Genomic DNA, 26,323 nt, shown 5'->3' with positions numbered 1-26,323 from the left:
ACACTTTTTGCCACCAAATAACAACCTCTCTTTCCACAGCATCCTCCCGGAACCTTTACTCCCTCATCCACCTTATCACTGACTTTTGCTTTCATGGTTCCATTCACTACCATGTCCACTCCAAGATGTCCACAACACTTCACTTCTACCAAACTTTCTCCACTCAAACATGTACCCCAACTAAATCATACATCTGCCCTGTTGAACCTATCTTATTCATATTTACTCTCAACTTCTTCCTTTCATGCACTCTCCCAGATTCATACACCAACTATTGTAACTACTCATTCCGATCTGCCACCAATGCTGATTTATTAGGAAACAACAACAGACTTCCATTTTCTAGGCCCCCCTCACTCCCTACAGACTGCACACTCGCCTCTCTCTCCAAGACCCTTGCATTTATCTTCCTCACCAATCTATCTATACACAAATTAAACAACTATCACACACTACTGCCATAGACCAACCTTCACCAGGAACTCCTCAGTTTCCTCTCTAACTACTCACACATGTGCCTTAATCTCATGATAAAAGCTTCTGTTTTTAAAATCTTTAAACCTCCCAAACCACACATTCATAATACCACAAGGCATTTCTATCAATCATCATGTACTTTCTCCAGATCCATACTTACAATATACAAATTCTTTTTTTTCTCCAGATCTATACTTGCAATATACAAATTCTGTTTTTCTAAGTATTTTTTACACACATGCTTTAAAGCAAATACCTGATCTACACACCCTCTGTCACTCTTAAAACCATATTGATCCTCCCTAATCTGATGCTCTGTACATGCCTTCACCCTCTCAATCAATACCCACCCATATAACTAACCAAGTATACTCAACAAACTTTTTTTCTATTATACTAATTGCCATCTCCCACATTAGCGAGGTGGCGCAAGGAAAGAGATGAAAGAATGGCACAACCCATCCACACCCACATGTATATACATAAACGCCCTCACACGCACATATACATACCTATACATATAAACGCCCACACACACACATATACATACCTATACATTTCAACGTACACATATATGTACATACACATACATGTGCATATATACGTGTGTACATATCCCTGTGGATTGGGGAGACAGAACACTTACCACGCGTTCCTCATGTGTCGTAGAAGGCGACTAAAGGGGATGGGAGCGGGGTGCTAGAAACCCTCCCCTCCTTGTATTTTAACTTTCTAAAAGGGGAACAGAACAAGGAGTCACGCGGGGAGTGCTCATCCTCCTTGAAGGCTCAGATTGGGGTGTCTAAATGTGTGTGGATGTAACCAAGATGAGAAAAAAGGAGAGATAGGTAGTATGGTTGAGGAAAGGAACCTGGATGTTTTGGCTCTGAGTGAAACAAAGCTCAAGGGAAAAGGGGAAGAGTGGTTTGGGAATGTCTTGGGAGTAAAGTCAGGGGTTAGTGAGAGGACAAGAGCAAGGGAAGGAGTAGCACTACTCCTGAAACAGGAGTGGTCGGAGTATGTGATAGTGTAAGAAAGTAAACTCTAGATTGATATGGGTAAAACTGAAAGTGGATGGAGAGAGATGGGTGATTATTGGTGCATGTGCACCTGGGCATGAGAAGAAAGATCATGAGAGGCAAGTGTTTTGGGAGCAGCTGAGTGAGTGTGTTAGTAGTTTTCATGAACGAGACCAGATTATAGTATTGGGTGATTTGAATGCGAAGATGAGTAATGTGGCAGTTGAGGGAATAATTGGTTTACATGGGGTGTTCAGTGTTGTAAATGGAAATGGTGAAGAGCTTGTAGATTTATGTGCTGAAAAAGGACTGGTGATTGGGAATACCTGGTTTAAAAAGAGAGATATACATAAGTATACGTATGTAAGTAGGAGAAATGGCCAGAGAGCGTTATTGGATTACGTGTTAATTGATAGGCGTGCGAAAGAGAGACTTTTGGACGTTAACGTGCTCAGAGGTGCAACTGGAAGGATGTCTGATCTTATCTTGTGGAGGCAAAGGTTAAGATTTGTAGAGGTTTTCAGAAAAGAAGAGAGAATGTTGGGGTGGAGAGACTGAGTACAGAATGGAAAAAGGTGAGAACAAAGGACGTAAGGGGAAAGGGGGAGGAATGGTATGCATTTAGGGAAGCAATGATGGCTTGCACAAAAGATGCTTGTGGCATGAGAAGCATGCGAGGTGGGCAGATTAGAAAGGGTAGTGAGTGGTGTGATGAAGAAGTAAGATTATTAGTGAAAGAGAAGAGAGAGGCATTTGGACGATTTTTGCAAGGAAATAATGCAAATGAGTGGAGGATGTATAAAAGAAAGAGACAGGAGGTCAAGAAAAAGGTGCAAGAGGTGAAAAAGTGGGGAAATGAGAGTTGGGGTGAGAGAGTATCATTAAATCTTAGGGAGAATAAAAAGATGTTTTGGAAAGAGGTAAATAAAGTGCATACGACAAGGGAGTAAATGGGAACTTCAGTGAAGGGGGCTAATGGGGAGGTGATAACAAGTAGTGGTGATGTGAGAAGGAGATGGAGTGAGTATTTTGAAGGTTTGTTGAATGTGTTAGATTATAAAGTGGCAGATATAGGGTGTTTTGGTCGAGGTGTTGTGCAAAGTGAGAGGGTTAGGGAAAATGATTTGGTAAATAGAGAAGAGTTAGTAAAAGCTTTGCTGAAGATGAAAGCCGGCAAGGCAGCAGGTTTGGATGGTATGGCAGTGAAATTTATCAAAAAAGGGGGTGACTGTATTGTTGACTGGTTCGTAAGGTTATTTAATGTATGTATGTCTCATGGTGAGGTGCCTGGGGATTGGCGGAATGCGTGCATAGTGCCATTGTAAAAAGGCAAGGGGGATAAAGGTGAGTGCTCAAATTACAGAGGTATGAGTTTGTTGAGTATTCTTAGGAAATTATATGGGAGGGTATTGATTGAGAGGGTGAAGGCATGTACAGAGCATCAGATTGGGGAAGAGCAGTGTGGTTTCAGAAGTGGTAGAGGATGTGTGGATCAGGTGTTTGCTTTGAAGAATGTATGCGAGAAATACTTAGAAAAAGCAAACTGATTTGTATGTAGCATTTATGGGTCTGGAGAAGGCATATGATAGAGCTGATAGAGATGCTCTGTGGAAGGTATTAAGAATATATGGTGTGGGAGGCATGTTAGAAGCAGTGAAAAGTTTTTATCGAGGATGTAAGGCATGTGTATGTGTAGGAAGAGAGAAAAGTGATTGGTTCTCAGTGAATGTAGGTTTGCGGAAGGGGTGTGTGATGTCTCTATGGTTGTTTAATTTGTTTATGGATGGGGTTGTTAGGGAGGTGAATGCATGAGTTTTGGAGAGAGGGGCAAGTATGCAGTCTGTTGTGGATGAGAGAGCTTGGGAAGTGAGTCAGTTGTTGTTCGCTGATGATAAAGTGCTGGTGGGTGATTCATGTGAGAAACTGCAGAAGCTGGTGACTGAGTTTGATAAAGTGTGTGAAAGAAGAAAGCTGAGACAAAATGTGAATAAGAGCAAGGTTATTAGGTACAGTAGGGTTGAGGGACAAGTCAATTGGGAGGTAAGTCTGAATGGAGAAAGGCTGGAGAAAGTAAAATGTTTTAGGTATCTGGGAGTGGATTAGGCAGCAGATGGAGCCATGGAAGCGGAAGTGAATCATAGGGTGGGGGAGGGGGTGAAAATTCTGGGAGCATTGAAGAATGTGTGGAAGTCAAGAACATTATCTTTGAAAGCAAAAATGAGTATGTTTGAAGGAATAGTGGTTCCAACAATCTTATATGGTTGCAAGGCATAGAGTTGTGTGCAGGAGGGTGGATGTGCTGGAAAAGAGATGTTTGAGGACAATATGTGGTGTGAGATGGTTTGGTCGAGTAAGTAAGAATAGGGTAAGAGAGATATGTGGTAATAAAAAGAGTGTGGTTGAGAGAGCAGAAGAGGGTGTTTTGAAATGCTTTGGTCACATGGAAAGAATGAGTGAGGAAAGATTGACCAAGAGGATATATTTGTCAGAGGTGGAGGGAACGAGAAGTGGGAGACCAAATTGGAGGTGGAAAGATGGAGTTAAAAAGATTTTGAGTGATTGGGGCCTGAACATGCAGGAGGGTGAAAGCCGTGCAAGGAATAGAGTGAATTGGAACGATGTGGTATACTGGGGTCGACATGCTGTCAATGGATTGAACCAGGGCATGTGAAGCGTCTGGGGTAAACCATGGAAGGTTCTGTGGGGCCTGGATGTGGAAAGGGAGCTGTGGTTTCGGTGCATTATTACATGACAGCTAGAGACTTAGTGTGAACGAATGTGGCCTTTGTTGTCTTTTCCTAGCACTACCTCACGTACATTTGGGGGGAGGGGGTTGTTATTTCATGTGTGGCGGGGTGGCAATGGAAATGAATAAAGGCAGACAGTATGAATTATGTACATGTGTATATATGTATATGTTAGTGTGTATATATATGTATACGCCGAGATGTATGGGTATATATATTTGCATGTGTGGACGTATATGTATATACATGTGTATGTAGGTGGGTTGGGCCATTCTTTCGCGTTTCCTTGCACTACCTCACTGACACAGGAGACAGCGACAAAGCAAAATAAATAAATAATTAATAAATAAAAATAAACATATTCATACTTGCTGCCCTCAGCCATTCCCGTTGCTACCCCGCTACACATGAAAGGGCACCCCTTCCCCCCCGCGTGCATGAAAGGTAGTGCTAGGAAAAGAAATCAAAGTTCGCATTCGTTCACAGTCTCTAGCTGACATGTGTAATGCACTGAAACCACAGCTCCCTTTAGGCCCCAAAAAACTTTCCATGGTTTAGCCCAGCTGCTTCACATGCCCTGGTTCAATCCACTGACAGCATGTCAACCCCAGTATACCACATCGCTCCAATTCACTATATTCCTTGCATGACTTTCGCCCTCCTGTATGTTCAGGCCCTGATCGCTCAAAATCTTTTTCACTCCATCCTTCCACCTCCAATTTGGTCTCCACTTCTCGTTCCCTCCACCTCTGACACATATATCCTCTTGGTCAATCTTTCCTCACTCATTCTCTCCATGTGACCAAACCATTTCTCCCATACCCTTTCATTACTTACTCGATCAAACCACCTCACACCACATATTGTCCTCAAACTTTTCATTTCCAACACATCCACCCTCTTCCACACAACCCTGTCTATAGCCCATGCCTCGCAACCATAAAACATTGTTGGAACCACTATTCCTGCAAACATACCCACTTTCCACACATTCATTGCTCCTAGAACCTTCGCCCTCTCCCCCAATCAGTAACTCACTTCCTCCTCCATGGTTCCATCCGCTGCTAAATCCACTCCCAGATATCTAAAATACTTCACTTCCTCCAGTTTTTCTCCATTCAAACTTACCTCCCAATTGACTTGTACCTCAACCCTACTGAACCTAATAACCTTGCTCTTATTCACATTTACTCTCAGCTTTCTTCTTTCACACACTTTACCAAACTCAGTCACCAACTTCTGCAGTTTCTCACTCAAATCAGCCACCAGCGCTGTATCATCAGTGAACAACAACTGACTCACTTCCCAAACCCTCTCATTCACAACAGACTGCATACTTGCCCCTCTCTCTCCAAAACATATTTAATTATTTACTTATCATACTTTGTCGCTGTCTCCCGCATTAACAAGGTAGCGTAGGAAAACAGACGAAAGAATGGCCCAACCAACCCACATACACATGTATATACATACACGACCGCACACGCACATATACATACCTATACATCTCAACGTATACATATATATACACACACAGACATATACATATATACACATGTACATAATTCATGCTGTCTGCCCTTATTCATTCCCGTCACCACCCCGCCACACATGAATTGACATCCCCCTTCCCTCTTATGTGCACAAGGTAGTGCAAGGAAAAGACAACAAAGGCCACATTCATTCTCACTCAGTCTCTAGCTGTCATGTATAATGCACCAAAATCACAGCTCCCTTTCCACATCCAGGCCCCACAGAGCTTTCCATGGTTTACCCCAGACGCTTCACATGCCCTGGTTCAATCCAATGACAGCACATCAACCCCGGTATACCACACTGTTCCAATTCACTCTATTCCTTGCACGCCTTTCACCCTCCTGCATGTTCAGGCCCCGATCACTCAAAACCTTTTTCACTCCATCTTTCCACCTCCAATTTGGTCTCCCACTTCTCCTCGTTCCCTCCACCTCTGACACATATATCCTCTTGGTCAATCTTTCCTCACTCATTCTCTCCATGTGACCAAAGCATTTCAAAACACCCTCTTCTGCTCTCTCAACCACACTCTTTATATTATCACACATCTCTCTTACCCTTTCATTACTTACTCGATCAAACCACCTCACAGTACATATTGTCCTCAATATCTCATTTCCAGCACATCCACCCTCCTCCGCACAACTCTATCTATAGCCCATGCCTCGCAACCATAAAAATTGTTGGAACCACTATTATACTTTGTCGCTGTCTCCTGCATTAGCAAGGTAGCGCAAGGAAACAGACGAAAAAATGATCCTACCTACCCACATACACATGTATGTACATACACGTCCAAACACGCACATATACATACCTATACATCTCAACATATACATATATATATATATATATATATATATATATATATATATATATATATATATATATACATACACAGACATATACATAATTCATACTTGTTGCCTTTATTCATTACCATCGTCACCCTGCCTCACACAAAATGACAATCCCCTCCCCCCCACGTGTGCGAGGTAGTGCTAGGAAAAGACAACAATGGCCACATTCGTTCACACTCAAGTCTCTAGCTGTCATGTATAATGCACCAAAACCACAGCTCCCTTTCCACATCAAGGCCCCACAAAACTTTCCAGGGTTTAACCCAGATGCTTCACATGCCGTGGTTCAATCCATTGACAGCAAGTTAACCCCAGTATACCACATCATTCCAATTCACTCTATTCCTTGCACACCTTTCACCCTCCTGCATGTTTAGGCCCCGATTGCTCAAAATCTTTTTCACTCCATCTTTCCACCTCCAATTTGGTCTCCCACTTATCCTCATTCCCTCCACCTCTGACACATATATCCTCTTTCTCAATCTTTCCTCACTCATTCTCTCCACGTGACCAAACCATTTCAAAACACCCTGTTTGCTCTCTCAACCACACTCTTTCTACTACCACACATTTCTCTTACCCTTTCATTACTTACTCAACCAAACCACCTCACACAACGTATTGTCCTCAAACATCTCATTTCCAACACATCCACCCTCCTCCACACAACCCTGTCTATAGCCCACACCTCGCAACCATATAACATTGTTGGAACCACTATTCCTTCAAACAAACCCATTTTTGCTTTCCAAGATAATGTTCTCGACTTCCACACATTTTTCAATGCTCCCAGAACTTTCACCCCTCCCCCACCGTGACTCACTTCCACTTCCATGGTTCCATCCGCTGACAAATCCACTCCCAGATATCTAAAACACTTCACTTCCTCCAGTTTTTCTCCATTCAAACTTACCTCCCAACTGACTTGTCCCTCAACCCTGCTGAACCTTATAACCATGCTCTTATTCACATTTACTCTCAGGTTTCTTCTTTCACACACTTTACCAAACTCAGTCACCAGCTTCTGCAGTTTCTCACTCAAATCAGCCACAAGTGCTGTATCATCAGCAAACAACAACTGACTCACTTCCCAAGCTCTCTCATCCACAACAGACTGCATACTTGCCCCTCTTTCCAAAACTCTTGCATTCACCTCCCTAACAACCCCATCCATAAACAAATTAAACAACCATGGAGACACCACGCACCCCTACCACAAACCGACATTAACTTAGAACCAATCACTCTCCTCTCTTCCTACTCATACAAATGCCCTACATCCTCAATAAAAACTTTTCACTGCTTCTAGCAACTTACCTCCCACACCATATACTCTCAATACCTTCCACAGAGCATCTCTATCAACTCTATCATATACCTTCTCCAGATCCATAAATCCTACATACAAATCCATTTGTTTTTCTCAGTATTTCTCACAAACATTCTTCAAAGCAAACACCTGATCCACACATCCTGTACCCCTTCTGAAACCACACTGCTCTTCCCCAATCTGATGCTCTGTACATGCTTCCCCCCTCTCAATCAATACCTTCCCATAGAGTTTCCCAGGTATACTCGACAAACTTATATCTCTGTAATTTGAACACTCACCTTTATCCCCTTTGCCTCTGTACAACGGCACTATGCATGCATTCCACCACTCCTCAGGCACTTCACCATGAGCCATACATACACTGAATATCCTCATCAACCAGTCAGCAACACAGTCACCCCCTTTTTTAATAAATTCCACTGCAATACCATCTAAACCTGCTGCCTTGCTGGCTTTCATCTTCCACAAAGCTTTCACTACCTCTTCTCTGTTTACCAAATCATTTTCCCTGACCCTCTCACTTCATACACCACCTCGACCAAAACACCCTATATCTGCCACTCTATTATCTAACACATTCAACAAACCTTCAAAATATTCACTCCATCTCCTTGTCAATCACCACTACTTGTTATTACCTCCCCATTAGCCCCTTCACCGATGTTCCCATTTGTTCTCTTGTCTTACGCACTTTATCAACCTCTTTCCAAAACATCTTTTTATTCTCCCTAAAATTTAATGATACTCTCTCACCCCAACTCTCACTTCCAAAACTTATACCTCTATATTTTGAATGCTCACCTTTGTTCCCCTTGTCTTTATACAAAGACAGCATATATGCATTTTGCTAATCCTCGATCGCCTCATCACAATCCACACATTCAATGAAAATTCTAATAAACTAATCAGCAATATATTCATGCCCTTTCTTAAGAAATGAGATTCAATTGCAATACAATCCACTCCAGCCACCTTACCCCACTGCATCATAAACAAAGCTCTCATTACATCTCTCTTCATCAAATTACTCTCCATTACTCTCTCACTTCACATCCTTTTCCAACCTAAACACTGAACCTGCAACCCTATCATCAAACACATTCAACACTCCTGCAAAATGCTCACTCCATCTCCTTAACTCATCACTATCTGTTACCACTTCCCCATTTGCCCCTTCACCAATTTTCCCATGTTTTCTTGTTTTTGTCACATCATTAAGTTGCTTCCAAAACTTCTTTTTCTCCCTGAAGTTTACTAATACTCACTCGCCCCAATTCTTATCTGCCCTCCTTTTCAATCCTTTCAAATATTCCTCTCAACCACCTGCTGCTTTCTCTTGTACATGTCCCATTATATGTGCTCCTTCCCTTGTCACCCTGCATCTCTCTTTTCTGTTTCAATAACAAATTTACTTCCATCATGTCACCATTCACTACCCTTTCCAACCTGCCTCCTTCCCACCTTTTATATGCCACACACTTTTGCACATGTCAGCACTGGTTCCCTAAATATCATCCATTCCTAGCCCACTCCCCTTGCTCCATTTACTCACTCTTTGCCATTCTTCACCCACTCTCTCCTGGTATTTCCTCACACATGTCTTTTATCTTAGGTCACTTAGTTTCATCAACCTCTTCTCACTCATACCACCTCCTTCATACCAAAATCCCTACAAATCTTCACTCTTGTCTCCACCTGTTAATGATTAAACATTCCACCAGCTGCCCCTCTCAGCATATTCATATCCAACAGCCTCTCTTTTTCATGTCTGTCAATTAGTGTGTAATCCAATAATACCCACTTACTATCTTTCCTACCCATATACATATACATGTGCATGTTTCTTTAAACTCCAAACCACCAGCCCTTTTTTTTGCACAAAAACCCAAAAGCTGTTAACGTTTCCATTCATCTTACCGAATGCCCCGTGCTCCCCAGTGCCTAACAAACTTATACCTTTGTAAAATGGCATTCCATCAATCCTCAGACACCTCACCATGACCCATACATATAACAAAAACCCTAACTGATCAGTCAACAGCATAGAGTGGAATACCGTCCACCGCAACCACTTTTCCACATTTCATCGTATGCATGAATCTTACTACCTTTTCTCTCTTCAACAAACCACTTTTCATGACTCTCTAACTTTGCACATCTCCTCACTTCAAACACCCTACATCTGTCAACCTAACATCAAAAACAGTTAACAATCCCTCAAATACTTATTCCATATCCTTCTCACTACCTGTTACATTACTGGACTATCAAAATACTTATTCCATCTCTTAACTACCTGTTACATCACTGGATCATGTACTAACTGATATACTTGGAAAAGAGAGACTCCTGGATGTGAATGTGTCAAGAGGGGCAGCTGATGGGATGCCTGGTTATTATTTAGTGGAGGCTACAGTGAGGGTTTGCAGTGGGTTTAGGAAAAAAGAAATTATATGGGTGGAAGATGGGTTGTGGAAGTGAGAGAGTTCGGAAAAAGTCTGGCAAAAAGAGATACCAAAAGGCACTGAGTGTAGGATGGCATAAAGTGGAGTGGTGAGAAATGGGAGGTGTTTAGGGAAGCACTGCTTATTACTGTTAGAGAAGTATATGGTAGGTATAGAGTGAGTGGTGGACAGGTAAGAAAGGTAGTGAGTGGTGGGATGAAGTTGTTGTAAGTGAAAGAGCAGAGAGAGGTATACAGGCATTATTGCAGAGAAAGGAAGCAAGTGATTGGAAGATGTACGACAGAAAGCAATAGGAGGGCAAGAGAAAGAAACAGGCATGGTGAAAGATGGCAAATGAGAGTTGGGTTGAGAGAGTACTGTATCAAATATCTTCATGGAGAGCAAGAGAATGTTTTAGAAGGAGGTTAATAGTATGAGAAAAACAAAATAGAAAGTGTGAACATCAGTGAGTGGGGTAAATGGGCAATGGTAACAAGCAACAAATGAGGTGCAGTGGCAATGATTATTCTGAAGAGCTGTTAAACAAGTCTGATAATTGGGTGGCAAATGTGGGATGTTTTGGACATATTTATTTACGAGAGTCATTTAAAATGGTTTAATGAAAAGAGATGAGAAAGTGAAAGGTTGTGTACAATGAAGTACAGTAAACTGCAGGAGTGGACTGCAGTTGAATTTCTTAAGAGAAGGGGTGGTTGTGTTGCTTACTGGTTAGTTACGATTTTCAGTGTATATATGGCTCATGGTGATGTGCCTGAGGAGTGGTAGAATGCCTTTATAGTACAACTATATAAAAGCAAGGGGTGCAAAAGTTAATGTTCAAATATAGAGCTATAAGTCTGAAGTCAGTCAGTTGTTTGCTGATGATACAGCACTGGTGGCAGATTTGAGTAGGAAACTTCTGAAGTTGATGACTGAGTTTGGAAGAGTGTGTGAAAGAAGAAAGTTGTGAGTAAATGTGAATAAAAGCAACACTATTAGGTTTAGCAGGGTTCAGAGACATGTTAGTTGGGATGTGAGTCTGAAAGGAGAAAAACTGGAGGAAGTAAAGTGTTTTCAATATCTGGGAGTGGACATGGCAGAGAATGGGACCATGGATGCAGAAGAGAGTCATAGGATAGAGGAGGGGGTAAAGGTCCTAGAAGCATTAAAGAATGTGTGGAAAGACAGAAAGTTATCTGAGGCAAAAATGGCTATGTTTGAAGGAAAAGTTGTCCCACCATTATTATATGGATAAAAGGCACGGGCTATAGATAAGGCAGTACAGAGGAGAGTGGATGTGTTGGAAATTAAATTTTGAGGACGATGTGTGGTGAAGTAGTTGGATCAAATAAGTAATGAAAGGGTAAGAAAGATGTGTGGTAATAAAGTGTGATTGAGAAACCAGAAGAGGCTATGCTACAATGGTATGAACATATGGAGAAATGAGTGTGTAAAGGTTGACAAAGAGGATATATGTGTCAGAAGTGGAAGGAACAAGGAGAACGGAGAGGCCAAGATGGAGATGGAAGGATGGAGTGAAAAAGATTTTGAGCGACTGGGGCCTCAGCATGCAGGAGGGTGAAAGGCATGCATGGGATAGAGTGAATTAGGATGATGTGGTATACTGGGACTGATGTGCAATCAATGGACTGAACCAGGGCAAGTGAAATGTCCTGAGTACACCATGTTAAGTTCTGGTTGTGGATAGGGAGCTGTGGTTTCAGTGCATTACACATGGAAGCTAAAGAATTGATGTTTGCAGATGTTATCTTTGTCTGTTCCTAGTGCTACCTCACTCATGTGGAAAACAGTTATCAAATATGAAAAAAAGCTTGAATTATAGATTATCTAAGTTTGCTGAATGTACCTGGTACTGTATATGGGTGATTGGTGACTAAGAAAGTGGGGGCATGCACACACCTTCAGAATGGACAGGAACAATGTGGCTTCAGGAACGGTGGAGGATGCGACATCAAGTGTTTGCTCTGAATAATAAGTGCAAGAAATAGAGAAACAGAGGGACTTGTACATGGTGCAACATTAAGTGTTTGCTCTGAATAATAAGTGCAAGAAATAGAGAAACAGAGGGACTTGTACATGGCATTTATAGAACTGGTACCCCATGCCCCCTAATTATATCCTCAAGTGCCACATTACCTAATTCACATTCAAATCACCCATCACCAATACCTGATCCCTTGCATCAAAACAGCTAAAAGACTCAATAAGCCCCTCCCAGAAAACTTGATATTCTTCTTCAGTCCGAGTGCATAAGCACTAATAGTTACCCACCTCTCATAATCCATTTTCATTTTTTCCCACATCAGTCAGGGGCTTGTCTCCATACACTTTTTCACATATCACCAGAACTCCTTCAGTAGCACTGCTACCCTTTCCTTAGCTCCTACCATCACACTAATCCCTGATTTTACCCTTAACACATTCCCAAAGCACTCTTCCCCTTTAACCTTTATTTTTGTTTAATGCTTGGCCAGAACATCCAGGTTCCTCTCCTTAAATATTCTCCCTATCTCTCCCTTCTTGTGCTCTTAGTCACATCCACACAGCTGAGGCCTCTAAAAATTACAAGTATTCTGCGTAGCTCCTTCTTCTGTTCTAACCTTCTGAAATAAAAAAATATGAGGAAGGGAGGGATTCCAGCCCACCCACATCTGCCCCATTCAGTTACCTTTTTGCGAATCACAAGGAATACTCTGGAAGTATTCCTTCTCCCCATCCCCAGGGATCCTGCCCTCCTTAGTCACCTTTTACAATATGCAGGGTATGTGGAAATATTCTTTATCTCCTTTCCCCAGGGAGAGTACAGAAAGAATACTTGGGAATGCCTGTCCAATATAAGATGAAGAGTACTCCAATTCCATATCATTTTATAAAAATACAAAAATATAAGTCAACAGGAGAAATTCACATCTCCATTCATCCATCCTCAGATATAAAATGCATGAAGTGCACATAATCACATTCTGTTTATGAGTATCTTAAAATGTGTAAATTAGAAAATTACCTACTTTCTACCTTACAATATATGGATTCATCTTAAACTCATGATGCACCTACTGTCATATTTCATATGGTACTATCAATTATGTATCAAATGATAATCTAAACTTACAGTGACAAAATACAAATACATCCCAAGCAAGAAAATTTCAGAAAATGTTGAAGATGTAGTTATGCAACCCCACATAAACTTGACAAACAAATGTATTCATTCAACTCTACCTTTGACAACTTTCTCGTAGTCATTTGGCCATATTGGGTCATATTCGTTTATAAACTTCCACTCAGGGTCGCTGGATCCTACATATGGGGAGCCTCCCGTTGTAGTTCGCGCGAACTCCTGCTGCTCAAACACAAGTAATAAAGTGTACTTGCTATCTGTTAACATACAAATTTATTCTATGCTACAGATTCAAGATCGAAATGTCTAACCTAATACAAGACCTATAAAAAAAAATCTCATCCTGTCAAAATTATCAAAAAAAAAAAGAGAGCTTTATAAGTTCCCCAAAATTACTGGCTTTAAGAATTACTTTCTCAAAAAAGTTACATGCAACTTTGTGCTTTAATGGAGAGAATATTGTACCCTAAACATATGAATGGCTATTTAAAAGGAAGCCTGTCCGGCAGGTATGTGATGCCTCAATAAAATTTTCTGAAAAAACAGAAAACTTTTGATGAAACTCCTTCAAGAACATCAAACATCAATCAAGCCAATTTCTACACATCTTAGCACATCTTTATCTTCACCAGTCCTCCTCTCATGTAAAATCCTTACCTAATACTTTAACAAATGTATGGGTTAAGACTATCAAAAAACAATGTACAGAGTTAACTTGGTAAACACATATTCACACATTTAATCGTATAAATATCTTGGACCAATGTTTATTAGTCCATAGCCCTTTTTCTTCATTTCACTTACTCAACAAGTAATAGCTCATGTCTTCTTTGTATTATGACTGACAAGGAAACAGCAAAAAAAATATCCAAATCATACCCAACTAGGGTGAAAGGAGAACAGGATACAAAAAATACACATGAAATTAATCAGAGCTCCTTAATTGTTTGTAAACACTTTTAAACACAGAAAAGCTACTGAAAGAGGGAAAGATGAAAGAAAGAAAAAGAGTTCCACAGATTCACTGTTCAAGGGAATGAGGAGTTAACATAAAAGCCAATCCTTGAGTGACTGATCTTCACACAGAAACTAAGAGAAGCAGCAGCCAGATGCATGTCATGGGTCTAAGCCTTGTTGGCAGGGACATATGCAGAAATTATAACTCAGCATTGGCCAAAATAGTACCTGCTGAACAGGGACATGGCAGCAATGTCATGGTGGACAAAGGGGATATTTGGAGAGAGCTGATATCTGGAAAATTAATTTGGTGATGGAATACTGATTCTATTCTAACATGGCCTTAGGCTTAATCTTTCCCTCCCATATCATTAACATTTTTATCCCCCCCCCCCCAAATACCTCCAATGTTTTTGTTATTACAATAAAACAATACTTGTGATTTCATGACTTAGGTAAGACATTTCAAAGGGAACCTTTCAAAATACCAATGCAACATCAACGAAAGCATTACATATATATTTTGAAGCAAAGAAGATAAAATATGGTAAGCAGGCCAGTTAAAGAATGTTTATAAGGGATGTAATCATGAGTGACAACTACGCATTCATACTGCCTGTATCTCCCACATGACTGGTTTATAAGTTAGGCAAGATTCTTCTAAAAAGGAACTACGCAAAAATTAATGGAAAATCATATAAAGTATAAGATACTAAATGGTAAGTGTAATGGTTGAACAACTTTTATGAACAGTGTAACTATGAGCAATACTTAACACATTATACCATGAACATTTCCCACATTATTAGTTTATGAGTTCCATAAAATGTTTCAGAGGGCAACTGCATAAAAAGCAGCATTCGTAACTGAAGCAACCAATTCTTTGACAAATTCTTTAAACACTTCAGACACATAAGCAGCATGATCAATGCATAAATACAGAAATACATTAAATTTCCCTGATTTCTCTCAGAAGCTTACTTTTTGAAAATCAAAAGTTTTATTTTCATCATGAGATAAAGATTATGGTGGAAAAATAATAAAAAACAAAAACTCCAGATAGACCAGATCATCAAATGCTAGATTAGTTTTCGTTCCAGTCTTTCACAGGCTGAGTTTATGAACATTTAATTTCTTTGTCATGAAATGAAAAACATGGAAATCAAATGCATCTACTCATTCCTCTCCACAGAGCACTGAACACTGGTCATCAAGAATGGTGAGAATTGTTAGCTAATCCCATGCAGTTGCCAGGTTCTCCTTGTCTAGGCTATCGTTGGAGACACTTTATTTTGTCTTGGGGACAATCCAAGACCCTTATGATGTCTGACAACCATGCATGATAGCATCAATTGTTTTTGATAAACACAAGAGACAAAAAACTTGAAACACTTATTCATGTTTGCATCCTCTCCCACAAAAAATCCACAAACCTATATCAGTAGCCTTGCAAGAGTTAAAAGTCAAGAAGTATATCAACAAAATCTAGGGTCTTGTGTTTGGAAGAAAATCATAGCCCTGTTGAGATTTCACAAAAGAACAATCCTAGAAGCTATCACTTGAACAACTTTTCAGCAGCAACTCTGACTCAGTTTCCCATGTAAATCACTGGTACACTCGTTAGTGCATGGGGACTTACATCTTGAGGTCTGCCTTCACCTTTTTTTTTAATTGATCACAGTGGGTAATGAGATGATTTTAAACATAGCAACCATAAAGCTGTCATGGGCCACATGCATTGTAAGAGTGTATGTGGTCTTTTTCAGTTGGTGGATGTAGCCTATGTTGGTGGACTTAATGACCCTGGCAGTTGCTAGACCTAATGCCCAAACAACCAACCAACCAAAGCTGTCACATTAGAAACAGTGATTAAGAGAACTTTGGTACTGTTCCTTTCCATGTGTATGACTATTGAATCCTTGGTCCATTAGCAATACCTCAACTATGAAATATTTACAACAGACATGCCACCTAAACACAAAATGAGAAACACAAAAGTGTAACAAAAAACAAAACAAAAACAAAAAGCACAAACAAAGCTTAGGTACTGATTAGGCTAATCAATCAAAGCAAGATCTAAAGACTACCACTACAGTGCGGCAGCTGATACTGCTGCCATCTACAAGTAAACAACTCTAGGTTTCACAGTGCAACTCAGTATTCATGATTCACATCATGCAACCCAAGAATAAAAAACAAGAAATTAATCCAACCAATGTCTCTAAAGGCCAGAAACAAAGGAGAATACACAGCTGACAGCAAGCAACAGTCAACCAGTATGCAAAGTGCAAGAGTGGACAAATCACTGAAGATGCTGGCTGACTGAATGGCACTATCTCAAAACTTCAGTGCCTTGACATCACTGACCTGAGTTCTATCTATCTATCTGTATCTCTGCAGCCTGTTCCCTCCAGGAATTCTCATCCAGGGGTGGCCACAGCAAAAGTCTCCACTTATCCCAGTCCTTACCTGCCTCCCTTACATACATTATTCCACATATTCTTCCACTACTTGTCTCCCTCCAGTATTCCTCCATCCTATTTGCCCATGTTAGAGGTGGTCTTCCACTCACACTAACCCCATCATACTATCATATTATCTCCTTCTAAACCCCCAGTCTTGCATTTTTCAGCATAACCAAACCACCTCAAAGTATTATGCTTCACCCATTCTACCACTCCATAATTCACTCCCTTTGCATTCCTTGCCATACCACATCTCTCAAAGTTAGGGATGGGAGGACTGTGCTGTCACTTAATCCTATCTTCACTTCCATACTTACACCTTTACTTTTCATTATTCTATTCAGGGGCCCAATGATTCTTCTCCCTTATTTCTCCTTCCATATCACCACACTTACCAAATACAGCTCCCAGATATATAAATTCTCTCACTTCTTTAAGCCCTTTTCCCCATAACCTAAGCACAATATGATACACTTTCTTCTTTCACTCTACATGGTCCTACAAAATCAATATTTTCACTCTGTTTCCTTTCATACACTTACTATACTTTTGCTTACATTTTTCGTCAACTGCTTATGCTTATGCACATCATAAAACACACTTAAAACCTTCTGCAGCTCCTCTTAACCCTAAGAAAACAGCACAGTATCATCCACAAACAGGATTGCTACTAGTCACCATATCTCATTGCTACACTCCATCTATGCATCCCTTTTCCTTAGTTTCACTTTCATATCTCTTATCAGTCCATATCATATATAGTGGTGATGTGAGAAGGAGATCGAGAAAGTCTTTTGAAGGTTTGTTGAATGTGTTTGATGATAGAGTGGCAGATATAGGGTGTTTTGGTCGAGGTGGTGTGCAAAGAGAGAGGGTTAGGGAAAATGATTTGGTAAACAGAGAAGAGGTAGTAAAAGCTTTGCGGAAGATGAAAGACGGCAAGGCAGCGGGTTTGGATGGTACTGCAGTGGAATTCATTAAAAATGGGGGTGAGTGTATTGCTGACTGGTTGGTAAGGTTATTTAATGTATGTATGATTCACGGTGAGGTGCCTGAGGATTAGCAGAATGCTTCCATGGTGCCATTGTACAAAGGCAAAGGGGACAAAGGTGAGTGCTCATATTAAAGAGGTATAAGTTTGTTGAGTATTCCTGGGAAATTATATGGGAGGGTATTGATTGAGAAGGTGAAGGCATGTACAGAGCATCAGATTGGGGAAGAGCAGTATGGTCTCAGAAGTGGTAGAGGATGTGTGGATCAGGTGTTTGCTTTGAAGAATGTATGTGAGAAATACTTAGAAAAGCAAATGGATTTGTATTTAGCATTTATGGATTGGGAGAAGGCATATGATAGACTTGATAGAGATGCTCTGTGTAAAGTATAAAGAATTTATGGTGTGGGAGGCAATTTGTTAGAAGCAGTGAAAAGTTTTTATCAAGGATGTAAGGCATGTGTACGTGTAGGAAGAGAGGAAAGTGATTGGTTCTCAGTGAATGTAGGCTTGCGGCAGGGGTGTGTGATGTCTCCATGGTTGTTTAATTTGTTTATGGATGGGGTTGTTAGGGAAGTGAATGCAAGAGTTTTGGAAAGAGGGGCAAGTATGCAATCTGTTGGGGATGAGAGAGCTTGGGAAGTCAGTCAGATGTTTGCTGATTATACAGCGCTGGTGGCTGATTCATGTGAGAAACTGCAGAAGCTGGTGACTGAGTTTGGTAAAGTGTGTGAAAGAAGAAAGTTGAGAGTAAATGTGAATAAGAGCAAGGAGGTACAGTAGGGTTGAGGGTCAAGTCAATTGGGAGGTAAGTTTGAATGGAGAAAAACTGGAGGAAGTGAAGTGCTTTAGATATCTGGGAGCGGATTTGGCAGCAGATGGAACCATGGAAGTGGAAGTGAATCATAGGGTGAGAAAGGGGGCGAAAGTTAAGATAGCCTTGAAGAATGTATGGAAGTCAAGAACATTATCTAGGAAAGCAAATATGGGTATGTTTGAAGGAATAGTGGTTCCAACAATGTTGTATGGTTGCGAGGCGTGGGCTATGGATAGAGTTGTGCGGAGGAGGGTGGATGTGCTGGAAATGAGATGTTTGAGGACAATATGTGGTGTGAGGTAGTTTGATCGAGTAAGTAATAACAGGGTTAGAGAGATGTGTGGTAATAAAAAGAGTGTGGTTGAGAGAGCAGATGAGGGTGTTTTGAAATGGTTTGGTCACATGGAGAGAATGAGTGAGGAAAGATTGACAAAGACGACATATGTGTCAGAAGTGGAGGGAATGCTACATACAAATCCATTTGCTTTTCTAACTATTTCTCACATACATTTTTCAAAGCAAACATCTGATCCACACATCCTCTACCACTTCTAAAACCACACTGCTCTTCCCCAGTCTGATACTCTGTACATGCCTTCACCCACTCATTCAACACCCTCCCATATAATTTCCCAGATATACTCAACAAACTTATACCTCTGTAATTTGAGCACTCACTCTTATCCCCTTTGCCTTTGTACAATGGCATTATGCAAGCATTCCGCCAATCCTCAGGCACCTCACCATGAGTCATACATACATTAAACAATCTTACCAACCAGTCAACAATACAGTCACCCCCTCTTTTAATAATTTCCACTGCAATACCATCCAAACCCGCTACCTTGCCGGCTTTCATCTTCCACAAAACTTTTACTACCTCTACTCTGTTTACCAAATCATTCGCCCTAACCCTCTCACTTTGCACACTACCTCAACCAAAGCACCCTATATCTGCCACTCTATCATCAAACACATTCTACAAACCTTGAAAATACTCACTCCATCTCCTTCTCACATCACCACTACTTGTTATCACCTCCCCATTAGCCCACTTCACAGATGTTCCCATTTGTTCCCTTTTCTTATGCACTCTATTAACCTCCTTCCAAAACACCTTTTATTCTCCCTAAAATTCAATGATACACTCTCACCCCAACTCTCATTGGCCCTCTCTTTCACCTCTTGCATCTTTCTCTTGACTTCATGCCTCTTTCTTTTGTACATCTCCCACTCATTTGCAGTATTTCCCCCAAAAAATCGTCCAAATGCCGCTCTCTTTTCTTTCACTAATAATCCTACTTCTTCATCACACAACTCACTACCCTTTCTAATCAACCCACCTCCCACGCTTCTCATGCCACAAGCATCTTTTGCACAAGCCATCACTGATTCCCTAAATACATCCCATTCCTCCCCCAATTCCCCTTACGTCCTTTGTTCTCACCTTTTTCCATTCTGACTCAGTCTCTCCTGGTACTTCCTCACACAAGTCTCCTTCCCAAGCTCACTTACTCTCACCACTCTCTTCACCACAACATTCTCTCTTCTTTTCTGAAAACCCATACAAATCTTCACTTTCGCCTCCACAAGATAATGATCAGACATCCCTCCAGTTGCACCTCTCAGCACATTAACATCCAAAAGTCCCTCTTCCGTGTGCCTATCAATTAACATATAATCCAATAACGCTCTCTGGCCATCTTTACTACTTACATGCATATACTTAAGTATATCTCTCTTTTAAAACCAGGTATTCCCAATCACCAGTCCTTTTTCAGCGCATAAATCTACAAGCTCTTCACCATTTCTATTTACAACACTGAACACCCCATGTACACCATTTATTCCCTCAACTGCCACATTACTCACCTTTGTATCCAAATCACCCATCGCTATAACCCAGTCTCGTGCATTAAAACTACTAACACACTCACTCAGCTGCTCCCAAAACACATGCCTCTCACAATCTTTCTTCTCATGCCCAGGTGCATATGCACCAATAATCACACATCTCTCTCCATCCACTTTCAGTTTTACCAATATCAATCTAGAGTTTACTTTCTTACACTCTATCTCATACTTCCACCACTCCTGTTGCAGGAGTAGTGCTACTCCTTCCCTTTCTCTTGTCCTCTCACTAATCACTGACTTTACTCCTAAGACATTCCCAAACCACTCTTCCCCTTTCCCTTTAGCTTCATTTCTCTCAATGCCAAAACATCCAGGTTCCTTTCCTCAAACATAGGCAGTATGTTTGAGGAAAGGAACCTGGATGTTTTCGCTCTGAGTGAAACGAAGCTCAAGGGTAAAGGGGAAGAGTGGTTTGGGAATGTCTTAGGAGTAAAGTCAGGGGTTAGTGAGAGAACAAGAGCAAGGGAAGGAGTAGCACTACTCCTGAAACAGGAGTGGTGGGAGTATGTAATACAGTGTAAGAAAGTAAACTCTAGATTGAAATGGGTAAAACTGAAAGTTGATGGAGAGAGATGGGTGATCATTGGTGTATATGCACCTGGGCATGAAAAGAAAGATTGTGAGAGGCAAGTGTTTTGGGAGTAGCTGAGTGAGTGTGTTAGTGGTTTTAATGCACGAGACCGGATTATAACGATAGGTGATTTGAATGCAAAGGTGAATAATGTGGCAGTCGAGGGAATAATTGGTGTACATGGGGTGTTCAGTATTGTAAATGGAAATGTTGAAGAGCTTTTAGATTTATGTGCTGAAAAAGGACTGGTGATTGGGAATACCTGGTTTAAAGAGACATATACATAAGTATATGTATGTAAGTAAGAGAGATGGCCAGAGAGCATTATTGGATTAGGTGTTAATTGATAGGCACATGAAAGAGGGACTTTTGGATGTTAATGTGCTGAGAGGTGCAACTGGAGGGATGTCTGATCATTATCTTGTGGAGGCGAAAGTGAAGATTTATAGAGGTTTTCAGAAAAGAAGAGAGAATGTTGGGGTGAAGAGAAGGGTGAGAGTAAGTGAGCTTGGGAAGGAGACTTGTGTGAGAAACTACCAGGAGAGATTGAGTACAGAATGGAAAAAGGTGAGAACAAAGGATGTAAGGGGAGTGGAGGAGGAATGGGATGTATTTAGGGAAGCAGTGATGGCTTGTGCAAAAGATGCTTGAGCATGAGAAGCGTAGGAGGTGGACAGATTAGAAAGGGTAGTGAGTGGTGGGATGAAGGAGTAAGATTATTAGTGAAAGAGAAGAGAGAGGCATTATTTGGAAATAAGTGGGAGATGTATAAAAGAGAGAGGCACAAGGTCAAGAGAAAGGTGCAAGAGGTGAAAAAGAGGGCAAATGAGAGTTGGGGTGAGAGTAACATTAAATTTTAAGTAAAATAAAAAGATGTTCTGGAAGGAGGTAAATAAATCGCATAAGACAAGGGAACAAATGGGAACATCAGTGAAGGGGGCTAATGGGGAGGTGATAACAAGTTGTGGTGATGTGAAAAGGAGATGGAGTGAGTATTTTTAAGGCTTGTTCAAAGTGTTTGATGATAGAGCGGCAGATATAGGGTGTTTTGGTCGAGGTGGTGTGCAAAGTGAGAGGGTTAGGGAGAATGATTTGGTAAACAGAGAAGAGGTAGTAAAAGCCTTTCGGACGATGAAAGCCGGCAAGGCAGCAGGTTTGGATGGTACTGCGGAAGAATTTATCAAAAAAGGGGGTGACTGTATTGTTGACTGGTTGGTAAGGATATTTAATGTATGTATGACTCATGGTGAGGTGCCTGAGGATTGGCGGAATGCTTGCATAGTGCCATTGTACAAAGGTAAAGAGGATAAGAGTGAGTGCTCAAATTACAAAGGTATAAGTTTGTTGAGTATTCCTGGGAATCTATATGGGAGGGTATTGATTGAGAGGGTGAAGACATGTTCAGAGCATCAGATTGGGGAAGAGCAGTGTGGTTTCAAAAGTGGTAGAGGATGTGTGGATCAAGTGTTTGCTTTGAGGAATGTATGTGAGAAATACTTAGAAAAGCAAATGGATTTGTATGTAGCATTTATGGATCTGGAGAAGGCATACGATAGAGTTGATAGAGATGCTCTGTAGAAGGTATTAAGAATATATGGTGTGGGAGGCAAGTTGTTAGAAGCAGTGAAAAGTTTTTATCAAGTCTATAAGGCATGTGTACATGTAGGAAGAGAGGAAAGCGCTTCGTTCTCAGTGAATGTTGGTTTGCGGCAGGGGTGCATGATGTTTAATTTGTTTATGGATGGGGTTGTTAGGGAGGTGCATGCAAGAGTTTTGGAAAGAGGGGCAAGTATGCAGTCTGTTGTGGATGAGAGAGCCTGGGAAGTGAGTCAGTTGTTGTTCACTGATGATACAGCACTGGTGGATGATTCATGTGAGAAACTGCAGAAGCTGGTGACTGAGTTTGGTAAAGTATGTGAAAGAAGAAAGCTGAGAGTAAATGTGAATAAGAGCAAGGTTATTACGTACAGTAGGGTAGAGGGACAAGTCTATTAGGAGGTAAGTTTGAATGTAAAAAAACTGAGGGAAGTGAAGTGTTTTAGATATCTGGGAGTTGATTTGGCAGCAGATGGAACCATGAAAGCGGAAGTGAATCATAGGGTGGGGTAGGGGGCGAAGGTTGTGGGAGCGTTGAGGAATGTGTGGAAGTTGAAAAAAGTTATTTTGGAAAGCAAAAATGGGTATGTTTGAAGGAATAGTGGTTCCAACAATGTTATATGGTTGTGAGGCATGGGCTATAGACAGAGTTGTGCAGAGGAGGGTGGATGTGCTGGAAATGAGATGTCTGAGGACAATATGTGGTGTGAGGTGGTTTGATCGAGTAAGTAACGTAAGGGTAAGAGAGATGTGTGGTTGAGAGAGCAGAAGAGGGTGTTTTGAAATGGTTTGGTCACATGGAGAGAATGACTGAGGAAAGATTGACAAAGAGGATATATGTGTCAGAGGTGGAGGGAACAAGAAGTGGGAGACCAAATTGGAGGTGGAAAGATGGAGTGAAAAAGATTTAGAGTGATCGGAGCCTGAACATGCAGTAGGGTGAAAAGCGTGCAAGGAAAAGAGTGAATTGGAACGATGTGGTATACCGGGGTCAACATGCTGTCAATGGATTGAACCAGGGCATGTGAAGCATCTGGGGTAAACCATGGAAAGTTCTGTGGGGCCTGGATGTGGAAAGGGAGCTGTGGTTTCGGTGCATTATATACATGACAGCTAGAGACTGAGTGTGAATGAACATGGCCTTTGTTGTCTTTCCTAGCGCTACCTCGCACACAAGCAGGGGAAGGGGGTTTTCATTTTATGTGTGGCGGGATGGCAACGGGAATGAATATAGGCAGACAGTATGAATTACGTACATGTGTATATATGTATATGTCTGTGTGTGTATATATGTACTGCATATATGTATATGTCTGTGTGTGTATATATATGTATATGTTGAGATGTATAGGTATGTATACGTGCGTGTGTGGACGTGAGGAAGTACCAGGAGAGACTGAGTACAGAATGGAAAAATCGCTCATGCCACAAGCAAAAGATTATTAGTGAAAGAGAAGAGAGAGGCATTTGGACGATTTTTGCAGGGAAAAAATGCAATTGAGTGGGAGATGTATAAAAGAAAGAGACAGGAGGTCAAGAGAAAGGTGCAAGAGGTGAAAAAGAGGGCAAATGAGAGTTGGGGTGAGAGAGTATCATTAAATTTTAGGGAGAATAAAAAGATGTTCTGGAAGGAGGTAAATAAAGTGCGTAAGACAAGGGAGCAAATGGGAACTTCAGTGAAGGGCGCAAATGGGGAGGTGATAACAAGTAGTGGTGATGTGAGAAGGAGACGGAGTGAGTATTTTGAAGGTTTGTTGAATGTGTTTGATGATAGAGTGGCAGATATAGGGTGTTTTGGTCGAGGTGGTGTGCAAAGTGAGAGGGTTAGGGAAAATGATTTGGTAAACAGAGAAGAGGTAGTAAAAGCTTTGCGGAAGATGAAAGCCGGCAAGGCAGCAGGTTTGGATGGTATTCCAGTGGAATTTATTAAAAAAGGGGGTGACTGTATTATTGACTGGTTGGTAAGGTTATTTAATGTATGTATGACTCATGGTGAGGTGCCCGAGGATTGGCGGAATGCGTGCATAGTGCCATTGTACAAAGGCAAAGGGGATAAGAGTGAGTGCTCAAATTACAGAGGTATAAGTTTTTTGAGTATTCCTGGTAAACTATATGGGAGGGTATTGATTGAGAGGGTGAAGGCATATACAGAGCATCAGATTGGGGAAGAGCAGTGTGGTTTCAGAAGTGGTAGAGGATGTGTGGATCAGGTGTTTGCTTTGAAGAATGTATGTGAGAAATACTTAGAAAAGCAAATGGATTTGTATGTAGCATTTATGGATCTGGAGAGGGCATATGATAGAGTTGATAGAGATGCTCTGTGGAAGGTATTAAGAATATATGGTGTGGGAGGCAAGTTGTTAGAAGCAGTGAAAAGTTTTTATCGAGGATGTAAGGCATGTGTACGTGTAGGAAGAGAGGAAAGTGATTGGTTCTCAGTGAATGTAGATTTGTGGCAGGGGTGTGTGATGTCTCCATGGTTGTTTAATTTGTTTATGGATGGGGTTGTTAGGGAGGTGAATGCAAGAGTTTTGGAAAGATGGGCAAGTATGAAGTCTGTTGGGGATGATAGAGCTTGGGAAGTGAGTCAGTTGTTGTTCGCTGATGATACAGCGCTGGTGGCTGATTCATGTGAGAAACTGCAGAAGCTGGTGACTGAGTTTGGTAAAGTGTGTGAAAGAAGAAAGTTAAGAGTAAATGTGAATAAGAGCAAGGTTATTAGGTACAGTAGGGTTGAGGGTGAAGTCAATTGGGAGGTAAGTTTGAATGGAGAAAAACTGGAAGAAGTAAAGTGTTTTAGATATCTGGGAGTGGATCTGGCAGCGGATGGAACCATGGAAGCGGAAGCGGGTCATAGGGTGGGGGAGGGGGCGAAAATCCTGGGAGCCTTGAAGAATGTGTGGAAGTCGAGAACATTATCTCGGAAAGCAAAAATGATATGTTTGAAGGAATGGTGGTTCCAACAATGTTGTATGGTTGCGAGGTGTGGGCTATGGATAGAGTTGTGCGCAGGAGGGTGGATGTGCTGGAAATGAGATGTTTGAGGACAATGTGTGGTGTGAGGTGGTTTGATCGAGTGAGTAACGTAAGGGTAAGAGAGATGTGTGGAAATAGAAAGAGCGTGGTTGAGAGAGCAGAAGAGGGTGTTTTGAAGTGGTTTGGGCACATGGAGAGGATGAGTGAGGAAAGATTGACCAAGAGGATATATGTGTCGGAGGTGGAGGGAACAAGGAGAAGAGGGAGACCAAATTGGAGGTGGAAAGATGGAGTGAAAAAGATTTTGTGTGATCGGGGCCTGAACATGCAGGAGGGTGGAAGGAGGGCAAGGAATAGAGTGAATTGGAGCGATGTGGTATACCGGGGTTGACGTGCTGTCAGTGGATTGAAGCAGGGCATGTGAAGCGTCTGGGGTAAACCATGGAAAACTGAGTAGGTATGTATATTTGCGTGTGTG

General features: G+C 41.3%; 1 protein-coding gene across 5 annotated transcripts in view; it reads right to left on the bottom strand.

The window, feature by feature from the left end:
* Spf45 (splicing factor 45) overlaps window positions 1-26,323 on the bottom strand; it is a 216,671-nt gene that overhangs the window by 133,371 nt on the left and 56,977 nt on the right. For all 5 annotated transcript variants that reach the window (XM_071661428.1, XM_071661427.1, XM_071661426.1 and 2 more), the window contains one exon: window positions 13,660-13,780. In XM_071661428.1, the coding sequence (XP_071517529.1) occupies window positions 13,660-13,780 (121 nt within the window). The remainder of the gene's footprint in view (window positions 1-13,659; window positions 13,781-26,323) is intronic.

The sequence above is a fragment of the Panulirus ornatus genome, chromosome 73, assembly GCF_036320965.1.
Source record: "Panulirus ornatus isolate Po-2019 chromosome 73, ASM3632096v1, whole genome shotgun sequence".
In the NCBI taxonomy this organism is placed as follows: Eukaryota; Metazoa; Arthropoda; class Malacostraca; order Decapoda; family Palinuridae; genus Panulirus; species Panulirus ornatus.
The sequence above is the reverse complement of the archived record's forward strand: the minus strand, read 5'-3'. Positions and strand labels throughout refer to the sequence as shown.